Source organism: Musca autumnalis, unplaced genomic scaffold (assembly GCF_047663935.1).
Source record: "Musca autumnalis isolate F117 unplaced genomic scaffold, ASM4766393v1 scaffold_1, whole genome shotgun sequence".
Lineage (NCBI taxonomy): Eukaryota > Metazoa > Arthropoda > Insecta > Diptera > Muscidae > Musca > Musca autumnalis.
Window position 1 is genome coordinate 64,018,246 of NW_027411644.1, and position 25,936 is coordinate 64,044,181.

General features: G+C 40.6%; 1 protein-coding gene across 2 annotated transcripts; it reads right to left on the minus strand.

The window, feature by feature from the left end:
- Positions 1 to 252: 252 nt before the first annotated feature.
- On the minus strand, positions 253 to 18,490 carry Gyc88E (Guanylyl cyclase at 88E). 2 transcript variants are annotated; one of them, XR_012409410.1, is made up of 10 exons: positions 17,803 to 18,490; positions 15,178 to 15,665; positions 14,793 to 14,916; positions 13,253 to 13,388; positions 13,005 to 13,131; positions 12,637 to 12,841; positions 5,390 to 6,666; positions 5,257 to 5,322; positions 660 to 1,148; positions 253 to 581 (listed from the first exon to the last, which is right to left on the minus strand). XR_012409410.1 is itself a non-coding variant. In XM_073963533.1 (9 exons), exons 1-9 carry the CDS (start codon positions 17,968 to 17,970, stop codon positions 362 to 364), a joined length of 3,234 nt encoding a protein of 1,077 aa, XP_073819634.1. In that variant the 5' UTR covers positions 17,971 to 18,490; the 3' UTR covers positions 253 to 361. The 2 variants fall into 2 exon arrangements, 1 of the variants encoding a protein (XP_073819634.1); XM_073963533.1 differs by lacking the exon at positions 5,257 to 5,322.
- Between the last annotated feature and the right edge of the window lie 7,446 nt (positions 18,491 to 25,936).

The following is a 25,936-nucleotide window of genomic DNA, read 5'->3' on the forward strand; positions in this document are numbered from 1 at the left end:
ATACTTATTCTACAATTAAATCGTAATAATAATAATACAATCAGTACATAAATTACATACATACAGACATAATTCCTAAAAATACTTAAAGCATTCACATGTGTATGTATACGAGTATTAGTAGTAGTAATATCCTTAAAAATATCCTTTGTTTTGATTCTTGTTTCTTTCAAAGAGTGATGAGAGAGAGAGTGTTTTTTTTTTTCATTTCACTTAAAGCCATTTTTTTGTATGTCTAGTGAAAACCATTGCTTTTCTTTTTTTGTGTGTGTGTGCGTGTAAGGGGGGTGTAGGAGGAGTGGGTAGGTTCGAGTGTGGGTGGGTTTCTTTATTTTCTTCATTTCATCTGCATTTTATTGATCTACAGTATGTAACAGGCATTCGAGTGCATGCGATGTGAATGACGACCATTTCCGGAATGACCAGCATACGCTGCTGCTCCCGTACAGCATGGATGGATGGCCGCCGAATGGCGTGCATGACTAAAACTATGACTGGTTGACAATTTACTGGAGGAGGAAGGCTCGTGGACATGATGACACGGTGCATGATGTATGGTGGGAGCATGGCCATGACTGTGTCTGTGTGTGTGTGTGGAAAGAAGAGAGGATTAGATTAAAGGGAAATCGAAATAAGATAAATGTACATGCAAAACATACCCATGACTACAAATATTCGAATCGGAAATTGAATTTCCCATATGCCTTGGCGGTGGTGGTAAAAACAGCGGACATCCACCGCCCATATCCATCACCGAAGCATTACCACCCTGGGGACCAATGCGATCACCAAATACTTCATTTAATCTAACGCTTTGTGCCGCCTTCAAATGGGCATCATTTTCCTGCACCTCTTCAATCATTTTATCCAATTTCTCAATGGCCTTGGTCTGTTTGGCTGCCAGAAATGCTTTGCGTGCTGCCTTTGACATTGGCAATGGTGCCGACATGGAGCGCATTGGTGGTGGTGAACTCATTGAAATTGACTCTTTGGAAGTGGTACGACTGGTAATGAAGGCTCTGTTTTTGGGTGTAGCACCAGTTAACGTTGCGCTGGGAGCTGTACATACCGTGGCGGGTTTGCTGCTGCTGACAGGTTTTACTTCTTTTACTCGGGATGGTGGCATGCTGGTTGTTTGAGGTGTTAACCTAAAATGGGTGGACAAAAATGTTAGAAGTTTGTTTGAGATGTGGTGGAGGAAATGCGAAGAAAGGGTTTAACAAGAAAATGGATTTTAAGTGGAAACTTTACTTTGAATTTATTCAATATATTTCTGAATTAGTCAACAAAATGTGTTGGTTATGAGATTATTTGTAGTTAGACAACGGGATAAGATCGAGGAAACAGTGAACTTCATGAAGGAAACTATGCTCTACAGCAACTGTATCTTACGTTATGTTTACTTCTGGAAGGGGTATATAGAAGCACCCTTTCCTTTGGAAAGGGTATATAGAAGCACCCTTTCCTTTGGAAAGAGTATATAGAAGCACCCTTTCCTTTGGAAAGGGTATATAGAAGCACCCTTTCCTTTGGAAAGGGTATATAGAAGCAACCTTTCCTTTGGAAAGGGTCTATAGAAGCAGCCTTTCCTCTGGAAAGGGTCTATAGAAGCACCCTTTCCTTTGGAAAGGGTCTATAGAAGCACCCTTTCTTTTGTAAAGGGTCTATAGAAGCAGCCTTTACTTTGGAAAGGGTCTATAGAAGCACCCTTTTCTTTGAAAGGGGTCTGTAGAAGCACCCTTTCCTTTCGAAAGGATCTATTGAAGCACGCTTTCCTTTGAAAAGGGTCTTTAGAAGCACCCTTTCCTCTAGAAAGGGTCTATAGAAGCACCCTTTTCTTTAGAAAGGGTCTATAGAAGCACCCTTCCCTTTGGAAAGGGTGTTTGTAAGCAACCTTTTCTTTGGAAAGGGTCTATAGAAGCACCCTTCCCTTTGGAAAGGGTGTTTGTAAGCAACCTTTTCTTTGGAAAGGGTCTATAGAAGCACCCTTCCCTTTGGAAAGGGTGTTTGTAAGCAACCTTTTCTTTGGAAAGGGTCTATAGAAGCACCCTTCCCTTTGGAAAGGGTATATAGAAGCACCCTTCCCTTTGGAAAGGGTATATAGAAGCACCCTTCCCTTTGGAAAGGGTATATAGAAGCACCCTTCCCTTTGGAAAGGGTATATAGAAGCACCCTTCCCTTTGGAAAGGATATATAGAAGCACCCTTCCCTTTGGAAAGGGTATATAGAAGCACCCTTTCCTTTGGAAAGGGTATATAGAAGCACCCTTTCCTTTGGAAAGGGTATATAGAAGCACCCTTTCCTCTCGAAAGGGTCTACAGAAGCACCACTACCTCTAGAAAGGGTCTATGGAAGCACCCTTTCCTTTGGAAGGGTCTATGGAAGCACCCTTTCCTTTGGAAGGGTCTATGGAAGCACCCTTTCCTTTGGAAGGGTCAATAGAAGCACCCTTTCCTTTGGAAGGGTCTATAGAAGCACTCTTTCCTTTGGAAGGGTCTATAGAAGCACCCTTTCCTTTGGAAGGGTCAATAGAAGCACCCTTTCCTTTGGAAGGGTCTATAGAAGCACCCTTTCCTTTGGAAGGGTCTATAGAAGCACCCTTTCCTTTGGAAGGGTCTATAGAAGCACCCTTTCCTCTCGAAAGGGTCTACAGAAGCACCACTACCTCTAGAAAGGGTCTATAGAAGCACCCTTTCCAAAGGAATAGGGTATATAGAAGCAACCTTTCCTTTGGAAAGGGTCTATAGATGCACCCTTTTCTTTGGAAAGGGTCTATAGAAGCACACTTTCCTTTGGAAAGGGTCTATAGAAGCAACCTTTCCTTTGGAAAGGGTCTATAGATGCACCCTTTCCTCTGGAAAGGGTCTATAGAAGCACACTTTCCTTTGGAAAGGGTCTATAGAAGCAACCTTTCCTTTGGAAAGGGTCTATAGATGCACCCTTTCCTCTGGAAAGGGTCTATAGAAGCACACTTTCCTTTGGAAAGCGTCTATAGAAGCTACCCTACCTCTAGAAAGTGTCTATAGAAGCACCCCTACCTCTGGAAAGGGTCTATAGAAGCACCCTTTCCTACAGATGCACCCTTTCATATGGAAGGAGTCTACAGAAGCACCCTTTCATATGGAAGGAGTCTACAGAAGCACCCTTTACTATGGAAAAAGTATACAGAAGCACCCTTTACTATGGAAGAAGTCTGCAGAAGCACCCTTTTCTTTGGTCTATAGAAGCACCCTTCCCTTTGGAAAGGGTCTATAGAAGCACCCTTCCCTTTGGAAAGGGTCTATAGAAGCACCCTTCCCTTTGGAAAGGGTCTATAGAAGCACCCTTCCCTTTGGAAAGGGTCTATAGAAGCACCCTTCCCTTTGGAAAGGGTCTATAGAAGCACCCTTCCCTTTGGAAAGGGTCTATAGAAGCACTCTTCCCTTTGGAAAGGGTCTATAGAAGCACCCTTCCCTTTGGAAAGGGTCTATAGAAGCACCCTTCCCTTTGGAAAGGGTCTATAGAAGCACCCTTCCCTTTGGAAAGGGTCTATAGAAGCACCCTTCCCTTTGGAAAGGGTCTATAGAAGCACCCTTCCCTTTGGAAAGGGTCTATAGAAGCACCCTTCCCTTTGGATAGGGTCTATAGAAGCACCCTTCCCTTTGGAAAGGGTCTATAGAAGAACCATTTCCTTTGAAAAGGGTGTATAGAAGCTCCCTTTCCTTTGGAAAGGGTCTATAGAAGCACTCTTTGCTTTTTAAAGAGTCTATAGAAGCACCCTTTCCTTTGGGAAGGGTCTATAGAAGCACCCTTTCCTTTGGAAAATGTCTATAGAAGCACCCTTTCCTCTGGAAAGGGTCTATAGAAGCACCCTTTCCTTTGGAAAGGGTCAATACAAGCACCCTTTGCTTTGGAATTCAGGAACAAGAAGTCCAAACCCCGTTAAGTGAAACAGGGAGTTCCCAAGGTGGGGTGATATCTCCGGAACTGTTTAACCAGTAACTTTCCTGTATTCCACCCCCTCCAGACGACATTGAGATCGTAACGTATGCGGATGATTGTACAATCTTGGCGTCAGGTACAATCTCTGATGTCATTTGTGAAAGGATGAACTCTTATTTGACTGATCTTACCACCTTTTTCCACGCGAGAAATATGCAGAGTTGAATGTCATGATCGATGGTAGCAGAATTCCGACCACAAACTAAACCAAAATTCTAGGGGTCATATTCGACAGCATGTTCATATCGTCCGCATATACCACAGTTATCTGCGACAAGCTGAGATGTAGGAACAAGGCTCTCAAGTCCCTAGCAAGCAGCAGTTGGAGTGCAGATAATGAAAGCTTGTTGACCACGTATAACGCGTTGGGTCTTTCTGTGGTAAGCTATGCGGCGCCAGTATGGTCCGCGAATATAAGTGCAATGCGATGAAAAAAATATTCAAACCTGTCTGAACGCCGCCCTCACATGTCTTCAGTGGACCATCTACGTGAGGAGTTGTCTCCTCTACCTCGTTGTCGACTCTACCAGTAAAGCAACACAATGTCATGCTTTCGTTGCAGTACTTGATCGGGTGTTACCGTGAGAGACATCTGAATCACCATGTGGTGGATAGGACCCCCCCACCCGGGCATGTCAGGAGGGATCTTAATGATCTAGAAAGAGAGGTCCAACGTTACAAAATATTACTATTAGATCCTGCCTGATAGACTTAGGCAGGATTAAATAACATTCACACGGATGTAGTCGTAAATACCATTTACAACTATGGTGTGAATGCGGTCCTCGTAGAACATCCCCCATCTACGCAGCTGAGGAGCGTCAGATGCCACGATGACCCCAAAGCCAGACTGAGAAGAAAAACGAATGCTGTTACAACAACAACAACTTCAAGGACTGACTTCGTTTGTACTGTGTGATAAAAAGGAAAGTGCACCTCATTCGAAATATCTTAGCCTCATCCGTATTTATAACGCATTGGGGATCAGTCACTAATTTTAAGAAACGTTGACATATTTGCATTTAAAGTTAAATCAATTGTTACATTGGGAGATTAATGTGTTAATGAACTGTTAGATACAAATTTAAAAAAAAAATAATTATATATAAAAAACTGTAATATAATTTTTATAAAAAGAATTTTTAATTTTAACTATTAAAAAAATCGAAATTTCGTTTAAAACTGACAAAATGGTATAAAGAAAATGGTTCATGGCACCAACATGCATCGAATACACAAACGAAAGAACTTTAAAATATTCTTAAATGGCAATACCTTTTTTCATAAACTACGGATTGAGTTGGTTCAATCCTTGGAAAGCCACTATTTCATTTTTCAAACCTACATAGGTGTTTATGTACAGATTCATAAATTTTAAATGCCTCCCCTTATGGTGCCAAATACTTACCTGGCCTTTACCGGCTTTTCCATACTCAAACTCGTAGTCGATGCTGATGACTTCATGTGATACGTAGATGTTTCACGAGCCGGTGCTGTTGAGGGTGGTGTGACCTGATCCATTACCGCCAATTCTTCGGGGGTAAATTGATCTGGATTACTGGGTCGCGGTTTATGTGGCGCACTACCAATACGGAATGGCGGTATGGGACTGCAGGGACACTGGGCATTATTCGACAAAGAACCGCGGGACATTTGTAGATCTTCCAGAAATTCTTCGGTATCCAAAATCAAACTACCAAATACATCACTGGGCGAGCGCATAAATACATGGCCTGTCGAATTGGAACGTGATTCACGGCCCTTTTCGCCCATACCAGCCGATGCACTGCCATAGAGGCTGCGTACCGGTGAATTGGCTATGCTGCGACGTGCCACATCTTTAAATGTTACCGGTGAATAGATGCGACCACGTTCTTCTATCGTTGAATTGTTGTTAGTTTCCGGTTCCGTTTGACTTGCGACCTTGGCCGATGTTGAGGAGGAAGCCACGGCCATTGAGCTTGATGCTGGTGGCACAGCAGGCATCGTTACCATTGACCTTTCCTTGGGTAATACTGTGGGCGCCGGCATTATCGCCCTTGACGGTTGTTTTGCCATAATCACCGCCGGTGTTGGGGCGGGCGGTACAAATGTTGAGACGGGAAGTAATTGGGCCGGTGACAACTGCAAAGGTTTACGATTTTCCCGTTCATCTAACCAATACGTTTTCATTGTTCCCTTACCCTTGACATCAATTTCACCACGTTCGGCTACCCGATAATTTGGACCTAAGAATTCTTTTGTTGTTTCCGAGATGTGGATTTTCATTGCTACACTTGTTGATTCCATGCGAGAAGCGGTATTCACCGAATCACCAAATAGACAATAACGTGGCATTTTTAAGCCAACAATACCGGCCACCACAGCACCGGAATGTACACCAACACGTATACGCAGATGTTGACCCGTTGAGGGATCTTTTAAATCTTTAATGGCATCGACCATATCTAGCGCCATATCACATACTTTCTCTGCATGATTGGGATCTTTTTCTGGGGCACCGGCCACAACCATATAGGCATCACCAATTGTTTCAACTTTGTAGACGTGATTACGTTCTGTCAGCGTATCAAATATGGAATACATGGCGTTTAGCATGGAGACAACTTCCATGGGAGTAATGCGACTGCAAATTTCCGTGAAAGTCACCACATCCGAGAAGAGTATCGAGACACAGTCGAACATCTGGAAAATAAAAGAGAGAGAAAAATGAGTTTGGAATTAGGCATTGGTGGCCAAAATAAATGAGAGAGAATTGATGAGAGAGTAATGTCCCTTTGTTAAACAACGGCTGACATAGCTCTCATTTGAATTCGTTATTCTCTGTTGTTACGACAACGTGCAGGCGTTGACATCAATGGAATTAGGCCTATGGATGAAAACCTCAAGGTATTTTTGGTCTTTTGATCTTCTTGAAAAATTTCCTGTTTAATGTCATGTTTGATTCTTTTTAAAAATCTTTAAAAAAATTCGCGTTTATTGTTGCATTTGGATCCTCTTAAAAATCCAGGTTGATTGTCAGCTTTGAATTCTCCAAAAAATCTTAAGAGAATCCGTGTTTATTGCTGCTTATTGTTGTGCCTTGAATTGTCGCCTTTGATTCCTCCTATTAATCTATAGAAAACCGAAGTCGTTTGTCGCCTTTAAATCCTCCTGTAAATTGTTAAAAATTCGAGGTTTACTGTTGCCTTTGAATACTCCTAAAATCGTAGAAAATCCACTTTGATGTTCGCCTTTGAATCCACTTAGAAATCTATAGAAAATCCAAGTTGATTGTCGCCTTTGAACCCACTTAGAAATTTAAAAAAAAAACCCAGGTTGATTTTCTTTTTTCTTTGAATCCTCCTTAAAATCTTTAGGAAATCCAAGTTGATTTTCGCCTTTGAATCCACTTAGAAATCTAAAAAAAATCCAAGTTGATTGTCGCCTTTGAATATGCTTAAAAATCTTCAAAAAAATGAGAATGGTTGTGGCATTTGATTCCTCATAAAAATCTTTAGAAAATCCACATTTGTATCCTCCTAAAAATCTTTAGAAAATTCACGTTGAATTCACCTCAAAATCTTGAGCAAATCCACGTTGACTGTCATCTTTGAATTCATCTAAAAATCTATAAAAAAATCTATCAATCCCACGGCAGCGGGTTCTTTCGTACCGGCTTGACCCGGAACAACACAAAATCATCGTTCCGGCCAGCGGCTGCCACCTCAGTGTACATATGTTTGTATTTGTTTCGTTTTTCTGTGCTGGGAGCAGCATATCCCGAAATGCCTTCTCCGAATTCTTTTGGTCCGTGCCAGGACGGAGGAAACCCCAGGACCAATATGTCTGTGCTCAGTTTGTCACATCCGCATCTTCACCCACATCCAACCTTCGGTGAGATGCATAAGTGGGTGCATTTAAGGGGTTGCTCTGGACTTGTCCACGTGAGGAACTAGGACAGGGACTATGCTGCTGCATGCTGCGTGAACACAGTCCCCAGTGAGTCGTCGTCGGATTACGAAATTCCTCGTCGTCTGACTACGAAACTCCCCCGCAGTCCCCTCGACAACAACCGCACACGCAGCCTTTAACAGCAGCCGTTGTTGTTCCAATCCCAGAGAATGCATCCTTTTTGCAATTTAATTGCAATGGACTCCGAGGTAAGATCGAGGAAATAGTAGATTTCATGAGTCGGAGGAATATCAAGGTCGCTGCGGTGCAAGAAACCAAGCTCAACAACAACTGTAGCTTACAACGTTGCGATGGTTACAACGTGCTAAGGGAGGATCGCACCAGAAGTGCAGGTGGGGGATTAGCTTTCCTATTGCACCAGTCTGTCCAATACAGACCTATCTCGCTTGAGCCTGTCTCTAATGACCCGTACATGGAATGTATGGGGGTAGCAGTCAGGTGTGGATCTGTCGAGATAGAGTTGCTGAACGTATACATCCCGCCGAGAAATAGCTGTATCTTAGATTACGTGCCTAACATTAGCCCGCTTTTGGAAGGTCATAATCGTCTGGTCCTGGGGGACTTTAATGCGCATCATGAGATGTGGCATTCGGCCCTCGGAAACGACCAGAGAGGTACAGCACTGGCTGAGCAGATTGACAGCTCTACGTTTTGCACGGTCAATGAGGACGCCCCTACCAGAATTAGAGGAGAGTGTCACAGCTCGGCAGACATAACCGTCATGTCACCTGGTCTGACAAATGACGTTACCTGGCAACCCGTCATTTCTCTTGGATCAGACAATCTCCCCATAATTGTCTTCATTAGCAGACCACCCGATTTCATTATCTCTGAACGCCGCACATTCGTCAATCATAAGAAAGCTGATTGGCCGGGTTTCAGAAAGTTCACCAATCACCGCTTCAGAGAACTGCCCAATCCTTCTGATGTTCGGGTAGCTGAAAGGACGTTCCGAGACATCATCACTGCTGCAGCCGCTCGCCATATCCTTGCTGGTCGAATACCCGAAGTAAGACCAAACTTCCCAGCAGCGGCGACGGGATTAGCAAATGAGCGTGATGAGCTTCGTCGAACCAACCCCAATGACCCTAGAGTCAGGGGCTGACACTGGAAGTTAACAGGCTGGTCAGCGAGCATAAGCGGAACAAGTGGTTAAATCATCTGAAGAGTTGCAACATTGGAGCCGGTATAGGTGAATTGTGGGAAACGGTTAAGTCACTCTCGAACCCTAGAAGAAGGGAAGATAGGACCTCAGTCACGTTTGGCGACGTTACGTTGACTGACCCGAAGAGGTGCGCAAGTTATTTCAAGCGACAGTTTGTCGAGCACACTGAGAGTGAAAAGGCGAAGAGAAAAGTATTACGTCGCATCAGATCTCTTCCTGCCGAGGAGGAACCACCACAGTTTTAAATGGATGATGTTGCCAATGTCATCAGGAACGCTTAATCATCCAAAGCGTTGGGCCCTGATGGAATCTCCATGGTAATGCTGAAGCAGCTGGATGAGCCGGGATTGGAGTATCTCACTAAATTTCTCAACTTGTCGCTATCCACCCTCATTGATCCCGAAGTCTGGAAAATGGGCAGGGTGGTCCCACTACGGAATCCCGGCAAGGATGCCAGCAAAAGTGAATCGTACAGGCCTTGAGGCCTTAGTCCTCCCCAGTATCAGAAATAGCTATCAAGTTGCCGATCATCAGCATGTATTCCGTAAGCAGCACAGCACGACAACTGCGCTGCACGCCATTACCACACATATTTGTCAAGGACTCAACCAGAGACGGCCGTACGATAGAACTGTGATGGTGGCGCTTGACTTATCAAAAGCTTTTGATACAGCCAGGCACTCCACGCTGTTTGAGGACATTGAGCAAACAACCCTCCGGCCAAGCTTGAAACGTTGGATAGTCAATTATATGTGTGGACGCCAGACGCACGTTGAATTCAGGAACAAGAAGTCCAAGCCCCGTAGAGTGAAACAGGGAGTTCCCCAAGGTGGGGTGATATCTCCGGAACTGTTTAACCTCTACGTCTCCTGTATTCCGCCCCCTCCAGACGGCATCGAAATCGTAACGTATGCGGATGATTGCACGATCCTGGCGTCAGGTACCTATCCTGATGACATCTGTGAGAGACTGAACAATTATTTAACCGATCTTACCACCTTTTTCATTCGAGAAATAGGATTTCCGCCACAAAATCTACAGCCACTCTGTTCACCGCATGGACAGCACAGTTTGGGCGTGAGTTGAATGTCGTGGTCGATGGTAGCAGAATGTCGACAACAAACTGCCCTAAAATTTTAGGGGTCACATTCGACACTACATTCACGTCGTTCGCACACGCCACAGCTATCTGCGACAAGCTAAAAAGTAGGAACAAGGTCCTCAAGTCCCTAGGCGGCAGCACTCGAGGTGCAGATAAAGAAACCTTGTTGACCACATATAACGCGATAGGTCGGTCTGTGGTAAGCTATGCGGCTCCAGTCTGGTCACCGAGATTATGTGATACGAATTGGAAAAAGATTCAAACTTGCCAGAAGCCGCCCTGAGAACAGCAACAGGGTGCCTCCTCACATCTACAAAGATTGCAAAGATTGTTCCAGTGAAGCAACACAATGAGATGCTTTCGTTGCAGTACCTGCTTGGATGTTACCGTGTGAGCCATCCCAATCACCATCCCAATCCTAATCTTGTGGGTAGGCCTGACACATTCAGGCAGATCAGGAAAGTTATCCATGCTCTAGAGGAAGAGGTCCAACGATACAGGAGAGATCCCCTAGATCAACAAGAATATCGAGCAGGTTTGAATAGCATTCACACGGACGCATTTGTCAAGGCTTTAAGCAATTATAGTATGAATACTCGGAGTACATCCCCCATCTATCGCAGCTGGCTCAACTACGTTCGGGATATTGCAGTCGCCTAAATTCTTATTGGGCGGAAATCGATCGCGCCTTGCACAGCGACATCTGCCCAGTATGCGGCATGGGCCCGCACGACACAGAACACCTTTTCAACTACCCCGCCAAACCTACCCATCTAACTCCAGTGGATCTGTGGCTACATCCCATCGAATCAGCCATTTTTCTGGAACTGGCGATAGACCCAGTGCCAGATTGAACAGAGGAACGAACATACTAACATAATAAAAAACACTGTTACAACAACAACAACAACTAAAAATCTGTAGAAAATCCACGTCGATTGTCTCCATTGAATCCACCTAAAAATCTTTAGAAAATCGATTGTCTCCATTGAATCCACCTAAAAATCTTTAGAAAATCCACGTTGATTGTCTCCATTGAATCCTCCTAAAAATCTTCCGGAAATCCACTTTGGCTTCACCTAAAAATCTTTACAAAATCCACGTCGATTGTCTCCATTGAATCCACCTAAAAATCTTTAGAAAATCCACGTTGATTGTCTCCATTGAATCCACCCAAAAATATTCCGGAAATCCACGTTGGCTTCACCTAAAAATCTTTACAAAATCCACGTCGATTGTCTCCATTGAATCCACCTAAAAATCTTTAGAAAATCTACGTCGATTGTCTCCATTGAATCCACCTAAAAATCTTTAGAAAATCCACGTTGATTGTCTCCATTGAATCCTCCTAAAAATCTTCCGGAAATCCACGTTGGCTTCACCTAAAAATCTTTAGAAAATCCACGTCGATTGTCTCCATTGAATCCACCTAAAAATCTTTAGAAAATCCACGTTGATTGTCTCCATTGAATCCACCCAAAATCCTTCCGGAAATCCACGTTGGCTTCACCTAAAAATCTTTAGAAAATCCACGTCGATTGTCTCCATTGAATCCACCTAAAAATCTTAAGTAAATCCACGTTGATTGTGTCCATTGAATCCACCCAAAAATCTTCCGGAAATCCACGTTGGCTTCACCTAAAAATCTTTACAAAATTCACGTTGATTGTCTCCATTGAATCCACCTAAAAATCTTTAGAAAATCCACGTCGATTGTCTCCATTGAATCCACCTAAAAATATTTAGAAAATCCACTTTTATTGTCACCGTTGAATTCACCTAAAAATCGTTAGAAAATCCACGTTGTTTGTCACCGTTGAATTCACCTACGAATCTTTAGAAAAATCCACGTTGATTGTCACCGGTGAATGCAACTAAAAATCTTTAGAAAATCCAAGTTGATTCGTCACCGTTGAATTTACCGAAAAATCTTTAGAAAATCGACGTTGATTGTCACCGTTAAATTCATCTAAAAATCTTTATAAAATCCACGTTGTCTCCATTGAATCCACGTTTATTGTCACTGTTGAATTCACCTAAAAATCATTTTTAAAATCCACAATGATTGTCTGCATTGAATCCACCGAAAATCTAGGTTGATTCGTCACCGTTGAATTTATTATCTAGAAATCTTTGCAAAATCCACGTGGAATGTCACCGTTGATTTCACCTAAAAATCTTTAGAAAATCCACATTAATTGTCACTGTTGAATCCACCTCAAATCTTAAGATAATCCAGTTTGATTGTCGCCTATGAATCTTCTTAGGAATTTCTAGAAAATCGTTTAGCTTGTGAATTTACTTATAAATCTTTAGAAAATCCAAGTTGATTGTCGCTTTGGGATTCTCCAAGACCTACAGATTTATTTTCGTAATTGAATCCGCCTGAATATCTTCAGAATGTTTACTCTCTTTTTATTTCGTCTCTACTCACCTCACATGTATCAATGGGATTTTCACCACGCCTTAAACGATCCGCCACCTGTTTTGGTATCATTTGATACAATAATTCATCGGTACGACGCATTTCTTCATCCAATTTACGCATTGATTCTTCAAGTTTTTTTGATTTTTGTTGTTCCTGATCCAAGGCCAGTTTTAATTCTACCGATTGCTGAGTACCCGCCAACATGAGATCTCTGTCAACAGGGAGAAAATATCATAATTAGAAGGGGGGTTAAGAATTATTATTAATTCATTATTGTTGGAGAGAAAGAGAAAGATTGGTACGACAAAATAAAACATTCTCTCTCTAACAAACTTAAAATTATGGACTCTACAAAAATTGGCTAGTGTACTTACCTACTGAAATCATGCATGGACAAGTCATTAATATAAAGTCCAGTAGTTATGAGGGCATTCAAATCAGGCATAACAGGAGTACCCAGGAACATGATCATTCTCCAATTGTCCATGTAAACCATTTGACCTAATACAAAAGGAATGGAAAAACACATATGATAAATTGAGGGTAATGCCAGCTGGTTTTGGTGAAGCTTTTTAGTTGAATGTATTTCTAGATTCTTTGTTTAATTTCTTCTCTTACATACCCTTTAAACGCAACGATTTTTCCGGTTCGGAACCATCTTCATGCAATAACAATTCACTGGATTTTTGATTATCGGGACGGTCTGTGACAGGTTCAACTGTTACCAATTCAAATATGTTATTTGTACGATTTAAAATCTAAATTGGTATAAAAATAAAAAGAGCATGAAAAAACAAGGAGAAGAAGAAGACGATAAAAAAAAAAAACATATAAAAACTAACGATAATTGTTGTGGTTAGGTTTAAGTGTTATTTGAAGCTCATTCTTCAATCCCATTAAAGTGCTGTGTTTTTGACAAGAACAAGGAAGGGATGGATGAGTGAAAGGAATACACTGGGTTCGTAAAGATTGGATCATTATCAATAACATGGTTAGGTTGTTTGCACCGTTTCCGATGGGATGAACATGTTTAAAAATAGTGTTTTGGTTGGTCTTCCTAGAGGCCTTTTAAAAATCTTTAAAAAGTCCACGTTGTTTCTACAGGCCTTTTTAATTCTTTAAAAAGTCCACGTTGTTTCTACAGGCTTTTTTAATTCTTTAAAAAATCCACGCACGTACTAACTAGAGGTCTTTAAAAAACTTAAAAATATCCATGTGGCCTATTGGTCTTCTAAAAATCTTTAAAAAGCATTCTAAAATCCTTTAAAAATCCTACATTGGTCCTAGAAGCCTCCAAAATGCTCGTTGATCCTGAGGCATTTTAAAATTCTAAAAATCTACTTTGTTCCTTTTAAAGACCACGTTGGTCTTAGAGGTCATTTAAAATTCTTTAAAAAATCCACGTTGGTCAAAGAGACCCTTTAAAATTCTTTAAAAATCCACGTTGATCCTATAGGTATTTCAACATTTTTTAAAATATCCACGTTGGCCCTAGAGACTTTTAAAACAGTTCTCTTTGATCCTGTAGGCCCTTTAAAATTCTTTAAAAAAATCTACTTTGTTCCTAGATGCCTTTTAACTTTCTTGAAAAGCCCACGATGGTCTTAGAGGCCTTTTAAAACTCTTAAAAAAAATAACGTTTGTCATAGAGGCCCGTAAAAATTCCTTAAAAAATTCACGTTGTTCCTAGAGGCCTTTTAAAGTTCTTTAAAAATCCACGTTGATCCTAGAGGCCTTTCTATATTTTTTAATATATCCATGTTGGCCCTAGAGATTATAAAAATTCTTTAAAATATCCAGGTTGTTACCTGAGGCCTTCTACAATTCTTAAAAACCCCAGGTTGGTCCTAGAGGGTCACTTAAATTCTTTAAAAAATCCACGTTGGTGTTTATGAAGCCTTTTAAAATTGTTTAAAAAATCCACGTTGGCCCTAGAGGCCTTTTAACATTCTTTATAATACCTACATTGGTCCTAGAGGCATTTTAAAATTCCTTAAAAAAATCCAAGTTGGTCCTAGAAGCCTTATAAAATTCTTTGAAAATTCGAAGTCTAGATGCTTCCCAAATTTTGTTAAAAAATCTGCGTACTTTTTCTTAACCTCAGAAACAGTGCAAACTCTATACGCTGCTCTCTCTCTCACTGTGGGTGGCGAATTACTTACCGTTTGAAATTTAAAGGCAATCAATGGACGTACTAAATCGAACCATGCTGTGATTTTTTTACCCAGCAAATCTGGTAATATGACCATTAAAGAGTTTCCAATGCTGCGAACAACCATGTCAGCTCTAAAGAGCAAAGCAACAATAAGGCATCATTACAAGAATTCAAGGACCAGCAGCAACAGGAGCAAAAACAACAAGAGGATGAAAAAAAGAAGAAAAAAGAAGAACGCCCATTAGATGATATAAACGTTAAAAGCCACCAGCCACCAAACATTCAACACAAATGGAAAAGACAGGTGGCCACAAGTAATTGTGGTCGATGACAGCCACTTGTTACAACAAGCAGGTCCTTTTAACTTGACACATCTCCCTTCCCTTACTCACCCAAAAACAATACAAAATGGAAATATCTCAAATAACACATGGGCACTAATTGGCAAATGTTTCTCTTCACGTGTCATGGCCAAGGAGGCCAAGGTAAAGGCTCGATTATCAAATGTCAACTGAAATGTCACATGGACAGTGTCGAAGAGGATTTCTTCCCGGACCAGCTCAATATGCATTTCCTTGTGATAGAAATAACGCGCCACTTCACGTATTTGACCCATGGTGTAATAGACAAAGCCGCGTCGTTTTGAACGGTAGTGCAGGGTGAGACCCTGTTTTGTTTCATTTTCACATATGAAGGAGGGTGCCCGCATTCGTGGATAGGAAAATTTCAAATATTCATGTAAATTATCCAGGCCATTGAGAAAATCACGCATATGACGACCGAGAACGGAGAGTACACGATCGTAACCATACTGTCCAACAAAACTGACGAAATAAACGCCCATTTGATCCATGAATTCACGTTCGGAGACACCAAGGACCTGTAAAGAAATTAGAGAGGGAAGAACAAAATTAACATAGAGGGAATTTTACTTGGCATATTTGCATTTAAAGTTATATAAAGGACAAAAAGCTTTAAAAGACTCTGTCTAAGGGGAAGGGTGTCTCAAAGGAATCTTTAATATAGTAAGGGTTCCCTAGAGGCAACCTTTCTCGTAGAAAAGGTTGACGGTAAGAAGCTTTTCTTATAGGAAAGACATTCTTATAGGAAAGGTGCCTCTAAAGAACAATTCTTATAGTATGGGCCTTTCTTGGTGTATCTAATGAACCGTTATAATCGTAATGGTGCCGCTAAGGAGCCTTTCTCAAAGTAGGGTGTATATAAGGAGCCTTTCTTATAGGAAGGTGGCCTATATGGATCCCATTCTATGGAAAGGGAGCCTCTAAACATAATATCTCATAGAAAGAGCTTTTCATATAGGAAGCATGTCTTCTAACAGAAAGGGTGCTTCTAAGAAACCTTTCATACAGAAAGAGTGCCTCGAAGGAACCTTTCCAAGAGAAAGGGCGCTTCTAAATAAACTTTCCAAGAGAAAGGGTGCTTCTAAATAACTTTCCAAGAGAAAGGGTGCTTCTAAGGAACCTTTCTAACAGAAAGGGAGCTTCTAAGGAACCTTTCTAACAGAAAGGGTGCTTCTAAGTAACCATTCTAACAGAAATGGTGCTTCTAAGGAACCTTAGAACAGAAAGGGTGCTTCTAAGGAACCTTTCTAACAGAAAGGGTGCTTCTAAGGAACCTTTCTAACAGAAAGGGTGCTTCTAAGGAACCTTTCTAACAGAAAGGGTGCTTCTAAGGAACCTTTCTAACAGAAAGGGTGCTTCTAAGGAACCTTTCTAACAGAAAGGGTGCTTCTAAGGAACCTTTCTAACAGAAAGTGTGCTTCTAAGGAACCTTTCTAACAGAAAGGGTGCTTCTAAGGAACCTTTCTAACAGAAAGGGTGCTTCTAAGGAACCTTTCTAACAGAAAGGGTGCTTCTAAGGAACCTTTCTAACAGAAAGGGTGCTTCTAAGGAACCTTTCTAACAGAAAGGGTGCTTCTAAGGAACCTTTCTAACAGAAAGGGTGCTTCTAAGGAACCTTTCTAACAGAAAGTGTGCTTCTAAGGAACCTTTCTAACAGAAAGGGTGCTTCTAAGGAACCTTTCTAACAGAAAGGGTGCTTCTAAGGAACCTTTCTAACAGAAAGGGTGCTTCTAAGGAACCTTTCTTAGAGAAAGGGTGCTCCTAAAGACCCTTTCTTAGAGAAAGGGTGTCTAAAGACACTTTCTTAGAGAAAGGGTGCTTCTAAAGACCCTTTCTTAGAGAAAGGGTGTTTCTAAAGACCCTTTCCTAGAGAAAGGGTGCTTCTAAAGACTCTTTTTCTAAGAAAGGGTGCTTCTAAAGACCCTTTCTTAGAGAAAGGGTGCTTCTAAAGACCCTTTCTTAGAGAAAGGGTGCTTCTAAAGACCCTTTCTTAGAGAAAGGGTGCTTCTAAAGACCCTTTCTTAGAGATAGGGTGCTTCTAAAGACCGTTTCTTAGAGAAAGGGTGCTTAGAGAAAGGGTGCTTCTAAAGACCCTTTCTTAGAGAAAGGGTGCTTAGAGAAAGGGTGCTTCTAAACACCCTTTCTTAGAGAAAGGGTGCTTCTAAAGACCCTTTCTTAGAGAAAGGGTGCTTCTAAAGACCCTTTCTTAGAGAAAGGGTGCTTTCTTAGAGAAAGGGTGCTTCCTAGATAAAGAGTGCTTCTATGGACCCTTTTCCAGAAAAAGGGTGCTTCCATCGACCTTTTTCTAGAGAAAAGGTGCTTTTATGGACCCTTTCATAGAGAAAGTGTGCTTCTAAGGGCCATTTCCTAGAGAAAGGGTGCTTCTAAGAACCCTTCGTTAGAGAGAGGGTGCTACTAAGGGCTATGGAAATCATCTATTTTGGACCCTTATTTATATAAAGTGTGCTTTTGGGGCAGCTTTCTTATGTAAAATACCCTTTCATATAGAAATTGTGTTTTGAATTAAGATTGTGTGATCTTTTTGTTCCCTTTCGAAAGAAAAACATTCCTCAATAAAAACAAATTGAATTTGCTTAAAGAAAGTATAAAAGAATGAAACGTTAATTTATATTATCTCACTTTCTCTGAACTTACCGTTTGTGCCTTCTTTGCCAATTTATTTAATAAATTCTCAGGATAAACCTGATGAACGCTAAATGATGGCGAATCCACCCCAGCCTGTCGTCGTATATCCTCCCATTTTTCTTCGCCATACACTGATTTAATATATTCGGAGAGATTTTCCAACAGAAGGCCGTACATGATGACTTGATGAAGATGAATGTCGTTTGTTATGGTTGTTGTTCTTTTTGTAGTATGCCACTCGAGGGGAATGAAGGCTTGACTTGATGTTGTTGTGATGGTTTGCTTCTTGGCTGCTTAAATGCCGTCAATGGGAAGGCGGAGACCAACCGACTCAACTTAACTGGAGGCGTTTACTGTTCCATCTTCTTCTTCTTCTGCTTGAAACATAAGCAAGTAAATGACCGTAAAACTTGGTTACATATTTTGTATTTTTCTGGTATGGTTCCGCTTGCTTGGGTTAAATTCGTAGCAGGATATGCCTTGTGGACATACACTTGATATTTTCCTGAAGTGAATGAGTGAGTTAGCGAGTGCCTGATATATTGGCTTATGTTGTTGGATGGCTGACTGGCTGTATGTGAGCCTTAATTAATTTCCCTTTTTATCACACATCGCTCTTATCGCTGTAAACGGATAGTAGACATTGCTGTTACTGTTGCTCCTACTTTTGAAGTTGATGATGATGATGCTGTCATCTGTAATAAATGGTAGACAAAAATGAGACAAGGATGAGATACGGGGAAAAAGTGTCAGTAAATTATATGCGTATAAAAAAGGTAATGCATGAATATTTTCTTTCGTTGGATGGTTTCAAGTGCGGTCATAAGTTCTACCAACTAAAAGTAAAAATATTATTTTGTCCCAATCATTGTTTAGTGTCAAAGATGTTTTAGTGTTACCGGTAATTTCATATGTAAATATTTGCATAAATATGTCATGTAATATAAACAAACATATCTCCATACATGTATTTACACATTTACACATGTATTTGTGTTTTGTTAAGAAGGTGTGTTTGATTGTATTAAGGGCGAAATCGTGGTTTTATAGAAATGGTAATTTAATAAAGCAAACATGAGCTTAAAGTGAAAGGGAGTAATCTACAAAATAAAGTTCCTTAACAAAACAGTGACTTTAAGAAAACATAATTAAAAGCTCTATGGGATGCTTACACAAGGCCTTTGCCAAAAAGTTCCTTTAAAGCAACCTTTCTATAAGAAATGGTACTTGGAAACATTCTTTATATAAGAAATGGTTCTTCGAAACACCCTTTTTATATGAAATGGTCATTCGAAACAGCCTTGTATAGAAAAGACCAATTAGAAGCACCCTTTCTATAAAAACAAGTCCTTTGAAGTACCCTTCCCATAACAAATGGTCCTTCGATTCAGACCTTTTGTAAGAAAATTTCCTTTGATGCATCCCTTCTGTAAAAAATTATCGTTTGGTGCTCCCCTTCTATAAGTAATACTCCTTCAATGCACACTTTCTAAAAGAAAGGGTACTTAGAATCACCCTCTTTATGAGGAATGGTCTTGCAAAGTAGGCTTTTTATAAGAAATGGTACTTAGAGGCTAGCTTTCTATCAAAAATGGTCTATCAAAGCAGCTTCTCTAAAAAAAGGGTTCTTAAAAATAGCCCTTCTCTAAGAAACGTATATTCGGAGAGCCCTTTCCCCAAAAAACTGTTATTATAAGCACCGTTTCTATCAGAAATGGTCCCTTCGAAGCACACCATATGTAAGAATGGTTACTTAGAAGCACAATTCTATAAGAAAACTTCTTTAGAAGCACGAAAGCCTTCTTAAAAGAACGTTTATATAAGAAAGGCTCCTCTTTAGAAGCCTCTTTTCTATAAGAAACATCTTTAGATGTCCTTTTTCTAAAAGAAAACCTCCTTAGAAACGCCTTTTCAACAAGAAATCTTCCTAAAACACCCTTTTCAATAAGAAAGACGCCTTGGAAGCCCATCTTCTTTAAAAAGCCCTTCTAGAAGCTCCTTTTCAGTAAGAAAGCTTCTATAAAAGCACGATTTATATAAGAAAGCCTCTTTAGAAGCCCGATTCTGAAGGAAAATCTTCATAGAGGCCCACTTTCTTCAAGAAGGGTACCATAGAAGCATGCTTCCTCTATAAGGGTGCCTTAGAAACACCTTTCTGTAAGAAAAGTACCTTAAAAGCACCATTACCTTAAGAAAGGTACCTTAGAAGCAAACTTTCTCTAAGAAGGGTACCTTAGAAGCACCCTTTCTGTGGGAAGGGTACGTTAATAGCACCCTTTCTGTAAGAAGGGTACCTAAGAAGCACCATTTCTGTGATAAGGGTACCTTAGATGCACCCTTTCTGTAAGAAGGGTACCTAAGAAGCACCCTTTCTGTAAGAAGGGTACCTAAGAAGCACTCTTTTGTAGGAAGGGTACCTTAGAAGCACCCTTTCTGTAAGAATGGTACCTTAGAAGCACCCTTTCTGTAATAAGGGTACCTAAGAAGCACCCTTTCTGTAGGAAGGGTACCTTAGAAGCACCCTTAGAAGCATCCTTTCTGTAAGAAGGGTATCTTATAAGCACCCTTTCTGTAGGTTAGAAGCACCCTTCCTGTAAGAAGGGCACCGTAGAAGCACCCTTTCTGTAGGAAGGGTACCTTAGAAGCACCCTTTCTGTAGGAAAGAAGCACCCTTTCAGTAGGAAGAGTACGTTAGAAGCACCCTTTCTGTAAGAAGAGTACCTAAGAACCACTCTTTCTGTAAGAAGGGTACCTAAGAACCACTCTTTCTGTAAGAAGGGTACCTTAGAAACACCCTTTCTGTAAAAAGGTTACCTTAGAAGCACCCTTTCTGTAAGAAGGGTACCTTAGAAGCAGCCTTTCTGTAAAAAGGGTAACTAAGAAGCACCCTTTCTGTACCTTAGAAGCACCCTTTCTGTAAGAAGGATGCCTTAGTTGCACCCTTTCTGTAAGAAGGATGCCTTAGTTGCACCCTTTTTGTAGGAAGAGTACCTTAGAAGCACCCTTTCTGTAAGAAGGGTACCTCAGAAGCACCCTTTCTGTAAGAAGGGTACCTCAGAAGCACCCTTTCTGTAAGAAGGGTACCTCAGAAGCACCCTTTCTGTAAGAAGGGTACCTCAGAAGCACCCTTTCTGTAAGAAGGGTACCTCAGAAGCACCCTTTCTGTAAGAAGGATGCCTTAGTTGCACCCTTTCTGTAAGAAGGATGCCTTAGTTGCACCCTTTTTGTAGGAAGAGTACCTTAGAAGCACCCTTTCTGTAAGAAGGGTACCTTAGTTGCACCCTTTTTGTAGGAAGAGTACCTTAGAAGCACCCTTTCTGTAAGAAGGGTACCTCAGAAGCACCCTTTCTGTAAGAAGGATGCCTTAGTTGCACCCTTTTTGTAGGAAGAGTACCTTAGAAGCACCCTTTCTGTAAGAAGGGTACCTCAGAAGCACCCTTTCTGTAAGAAGGGTACCTCAGAAGCACCCTTTCTGTAAGAAGGGTACCTCAGAAGCACCCTTTCTGTAAGAAGGGTACCTCAGAAGCACCCTTTCTGTAAGAAGGGTACCTCAGAAGCACCCTTTCTGTAAGAAGGATGCCTTAGTTGCACCCTTTCTGTAAGAAGGATGCCTTAGTTGCACCCTTTTTGTAGGAAGAGTACCTTAGAAGCACCCTTTCTGTAAGAAGGGTACCTTAGAAGCACCCTTTCTGTAAGAAGGGTATTTTAGAAGCACCCTTTCTGTAAGAAGGGTATTTTAGAAGCACCCTTTCTGTAAGAAGGGTATTTTAGAAGCACCCTTTCTGTAAGAAGGGTATTTTAGAAGCACCCTTTCTGTAAGAAGGGTATTTTAGAAGCACCCTTTCTGTAAGAAGGGTATTTTAGAAGCACCCTTTCTGTAAGAAGGGTATTTTAGAAGCACCCTTTCTGTAAGAAGGGTATTTTAGAAGCACCCTTTCTGTAAGAAGGGTATTTTAGAAGCACCCTTTCTGTAAGAAGGGTATTTTAGAAGCACCCTTTCAGTAAGAAGGGTACCTTAGAAACACCCTTTCAGTAAGAAGGGTACGTTAGAAGCACCCTTTCAGTAAGAAGTGTACCTTAGAAGCATCCTTTCTGTAAGAAGTGTACCTTAGAAGCATCCTTTTCTTTAGGAAGGGTACGTTAGAAGCATAAGAAAGCTACTTTAGAAGCACCCTTTCTGTAAGCAGGGTAACTTAAAAGCAGGGTAACAAACTGTCTGTAGGAAGTGTACTTTAGAAGCGCCCTTTATGTAGGAAGGGTACGTTAGAAGCACCCTTTCTGTAGGAGGGGTACCTTAGAAGCACCCTTTCTGTATGAGGGGTACCTTAGAAGCACCCTTTCAGTAAGAAGGGTACCTTAGAAACACCCTTTCAGTAAGAAGGGTACGTTAGAAGCACCCTTTCAGTAAGAAGGGTACGTTAGAAGCATCCTTCCTGTAAGAAGGGTACCTTAGAAGCACCCTTTCTGTAGGAAGAGTACCTTAGAAGCACCCTTTCTGTAGGAAGAGTACCTTAGAAGCACCCTTTCTGTAAGAAGGGTACCTTAGAAGCACCCTGCCTGTAAGAAGGGTACCTTAGAAGCACCCTTTCTGTAAGAAGGGTACCTTAGAAGCACCCTTTCAGTAAGAAGGGTACCTTAGAAACACCCTTTCAGTAAGAAGGGTACGTTAGAAGCACCCTTTCAGTAAGAACGGTACGTTAGAAGCATCCTTCCTGTAACAAGGGTACCTTAGAAGCACCCTTTCTGTAGGAAGAGTACCTTAGAAGCACCCTTTCTGTAGGAAGAGTACCTTAGAAGCAGCCTTTCTGTAAGAAGGGTACCTTAGAAGCACCCTTCCTGTAAGAAGGGTACCTTAGAAGCACCCTTTCTGTAGGCAGGGTAACTTAAAAGCACCCTTTCTGTAGGAAGTGTACCTTAGAAGCACCCCTTCTGTAAGAAGGGCACCTTAGAAGCACCCTTTCTGTAAGAAGAGTACCTTAGAAGCACCCTTTCTGTAAGAAGGGTGCCTTAGAAGCATCCTTTCTGTAAAAAGGGTGCCTAAAAAGCATCCTTTCTTTCTATAAGATAGGTTCCTTAGGTTAGGTTATAGGATGCGCAGCTGCTCTATTGGCAGCCACTCCACTCGGAGACCTTGAGGTCCATTGTCCCAAAAAAAAGGTTCCTTAGAACCCCCTTTTCAAAAAGAAAGCCTCCTTAGAAGCGCCGTTTTGACAAGAAAGGCTCCCTAGAAGCCCCTTTGCAATAAGACAGCCTCCTTAGAAGACTATTTTTTTAATAACAAATTCTCCTAAGAAGCCCCCTTTTTCGATAAAAAAAACCTCCTTCGAAGCCCCTTTTGCAATAAGAAAGCCTCCTTAGAAGCCCCCTTTTAGTAATAAAGCCTCCTCATTCGAAAAGGAACACCCTCCTTTGAAGCCCCTTTTCCATAAGAAAGTCTCCTTAGAAGCTTCCTTTTCAATAATAGAGCCTCTTTAGACGCTAATTTTCAATACAAATGCCCCCTTAAAGGCCCCTTGTCAATAAGAGAGCCTCATTAGAAGAACTTTTTCAATAATTAAGCTTCCTTAGAAGTCCGTTTTCTGTAAAAAAGCCTCATTAAAATCCGTTTTTTTTATAAGAAAGCCTTCTTAGATGCTTGCTTCATACAAGAAAGCTTCATTAGAGGCCCATTTTCGATAAGAAAGCCTCTTAAAAGGCCCCTTTTCGATAAGAAAGCCTCCTTAGAATTCCTATTTCTACAAAAAAAGAGAGTGAGTAAAACTCCCTCTCTTTAAACAACCTTTCCAATTACAGAAAAAATATCTTTGTATTCACACATGATTATCATCTTAACTCATCTTCGTTAATAGCCAATTATTTTTCCAAAATAAAACATGGCTTAACTTTTCTGTAGCACACACACGTATTTCCTTTCCAGTTACACATTTGCGTTAATGCCACGACGGCCCACGGCTTTCATGACATTCCTCCCGTTAAAAATTCTCCAAGAGATCTCCTGCATTTTAAGTGGATTTATTTAAGGCGATTATAACTGTCTTTTATTGAGATTTACGCAAAGCAGAAAACAAAAATTCGCAAATTTATCTGGCGGCGGCACTTAAAGGATGGCAGGATTAAGATGAGGACTTGACCTTTGAGGCATGTGAGGAAGAATTTCAGTTAATTGTGATTTAATGTTAAAATGGAAGACAGGTTTTTTTATTTAACGAGAATGAAAGTCGATTCAAAGGAAATGGATGAAGGAACTCAGCTGTTCAAGATGGAACTAAAGGGTGTAGTGGAACTTATAGGGTCCTTTAGACAAATAATGGAGATAAATAATCTGTCCTATGAGTCATTTGAGTCAATATGAAAATATACTGTTATGTTCCTCTAACATTGAGATTTGTTTTTGAGTTTGCCTTAGGTATTCCATCCATCAAATATCCTCTCAAAGGTCACGACCTTAGGTTGCCTTATTACCATTTAAATTGTCCAACATTTGAGCTAAGTAAATGAAATTGTGCCTCGTCTGATCCGCTTCGATGTCTATGTGTTTTTGTGCGCGTAAATATTTAATTTCATTAATGTAGACATCACTTTGTGCAAATATACATACATATTAATATGTATATAGCTATGTATGTATGTGCCAGTATTATGTCGCCAACATTAGACAATAAATTTTTAGATTTACAAAACATTGTTTACAACATAATTGGTAATAAATTATTTTTTTATTCTATTTATTTTTATATCTATTTTTTTGGGGTCTAAGAGCAAAGCAAGCAAAGCAAGCGAAGAAGCATAGAACCATAGACAGCATACAGACAGACGGACATGAGGACAGACAGATCAGTACTATAAAATATTTTACACAAGAAACAGTTTCTTTTTTCAGGGGACATGGTTTTTGGTTTTATGGGAAAATGTGAATGTAAGCAAATACCATGTAAATGCTGTCATGCCATGTTTATGTGTTTGTGTGTATGTACAGAGTAGTGTAGCGGAATATGTTAACGCTTCGATAGGTATGTGCGGATGTTAAATGTGAATGACAGCATAACATATTATGCTATCTAAATGCGGAAGATAGATGGGTTCCTATGTGAAAAACAAAGTGAGTTATCTAACAAATGCGGATACTTAAAAATTATCTTTTTATTTATTTATTTAAATATTAATTTATTAACAATTATATTTATAAGTAAATAACAAATATAAAGGGGAAACTCTGGCTACTAGGCCTTAAGCTTAAATTATATTTATAAAAGCCTCAGCCTTTATGGCACCGTAGGTTAAAACACTTTGCTATGATCAGAGATGTGACTTATTGAAATAAAATCCGTTTAAAATAATTTGAAATCGATCTATCCATGATCGTCTGTGAATGGTTAACATAATTTTTTTCGGGCCATAGCAATATCTCTAAAATACATTACGACTATTAAAATGACTGGTAAGATGATAACAATCGAAAAGAGGAATTGCCAATCAAAGATGAGGTTCCAAAATTGATTATGTCGGCGCTTGTTGAAATGTCGGCAAATATGTGTGGAGATTGCGAACAGTGTTGTTGTGGCACTATGATGATGGTACGCCAGCCTGGATAGCACGCTCAATGCCTTAAGAATCTCCGATACAGGTGACAAAAGTACGACCGACGGCCTATATGATACACATTTGCTGACACCATTGGCTAGCCCGATTTCTATATGAAAGGCTCCTTAGAGACCTGTTTTCTAAGGGAAGGCCTCCTTAGAAGCCTATATTCTGTAAAGAGACTCTTTATAAAAAAACCGCTTTCTGTAAAGAAAACTCCTTATAATGCCGCTTTTTATAAAAAGGCCTCCTTAGAAATCCCCTTTCTATAACAAAGTATCCTTAGAATCCCGCATTCTATAAAAAAATCCTTAGAAGCCAGTTTTCTATAAGAAAGCCTCAGTAGAAGCCTGCTTTCTGGAATAAAGCCCCCTAAGACCTCTTGTTTATAAGAAAGCCCTATAAAATGTCCGCTTTCAATAGGAAAGACCCGTCGAAGTTTGGTTTCTATAAGAAAGCCTCCTATGAACTCCGTTTTTTATAATAAAGAGCTCTTAAAAGCCCGTTTTCCTCAAGAAAGGCTCCGCAGCAGCCCGCTTTCTATAAGAAAATCTCCGTAGAA

Coding starts and splice junctions, on each gene's coding strand:
- Gyc88E (XM_073963533.1), bottom strand. CDS start 17,970: ATGTACGGCCTTCTGTTGGAAAATCTCTCCGAATATATTAAATCAGTG. Junction 13,132..13,252: donor AAAATCGTTGCGTTTAAAGG/GTATGTAAGAGA, acceptor CTTTTGTATTAG/GTCAAATGGTTTACATGGAC. Junction 6,667..12,636: donor ATCCCATTGATACATGTGAG/GTGAGTAGAGAC, acceptor TTTATTTTCCAG/ATGTTCGACTGTGTCTCGAT.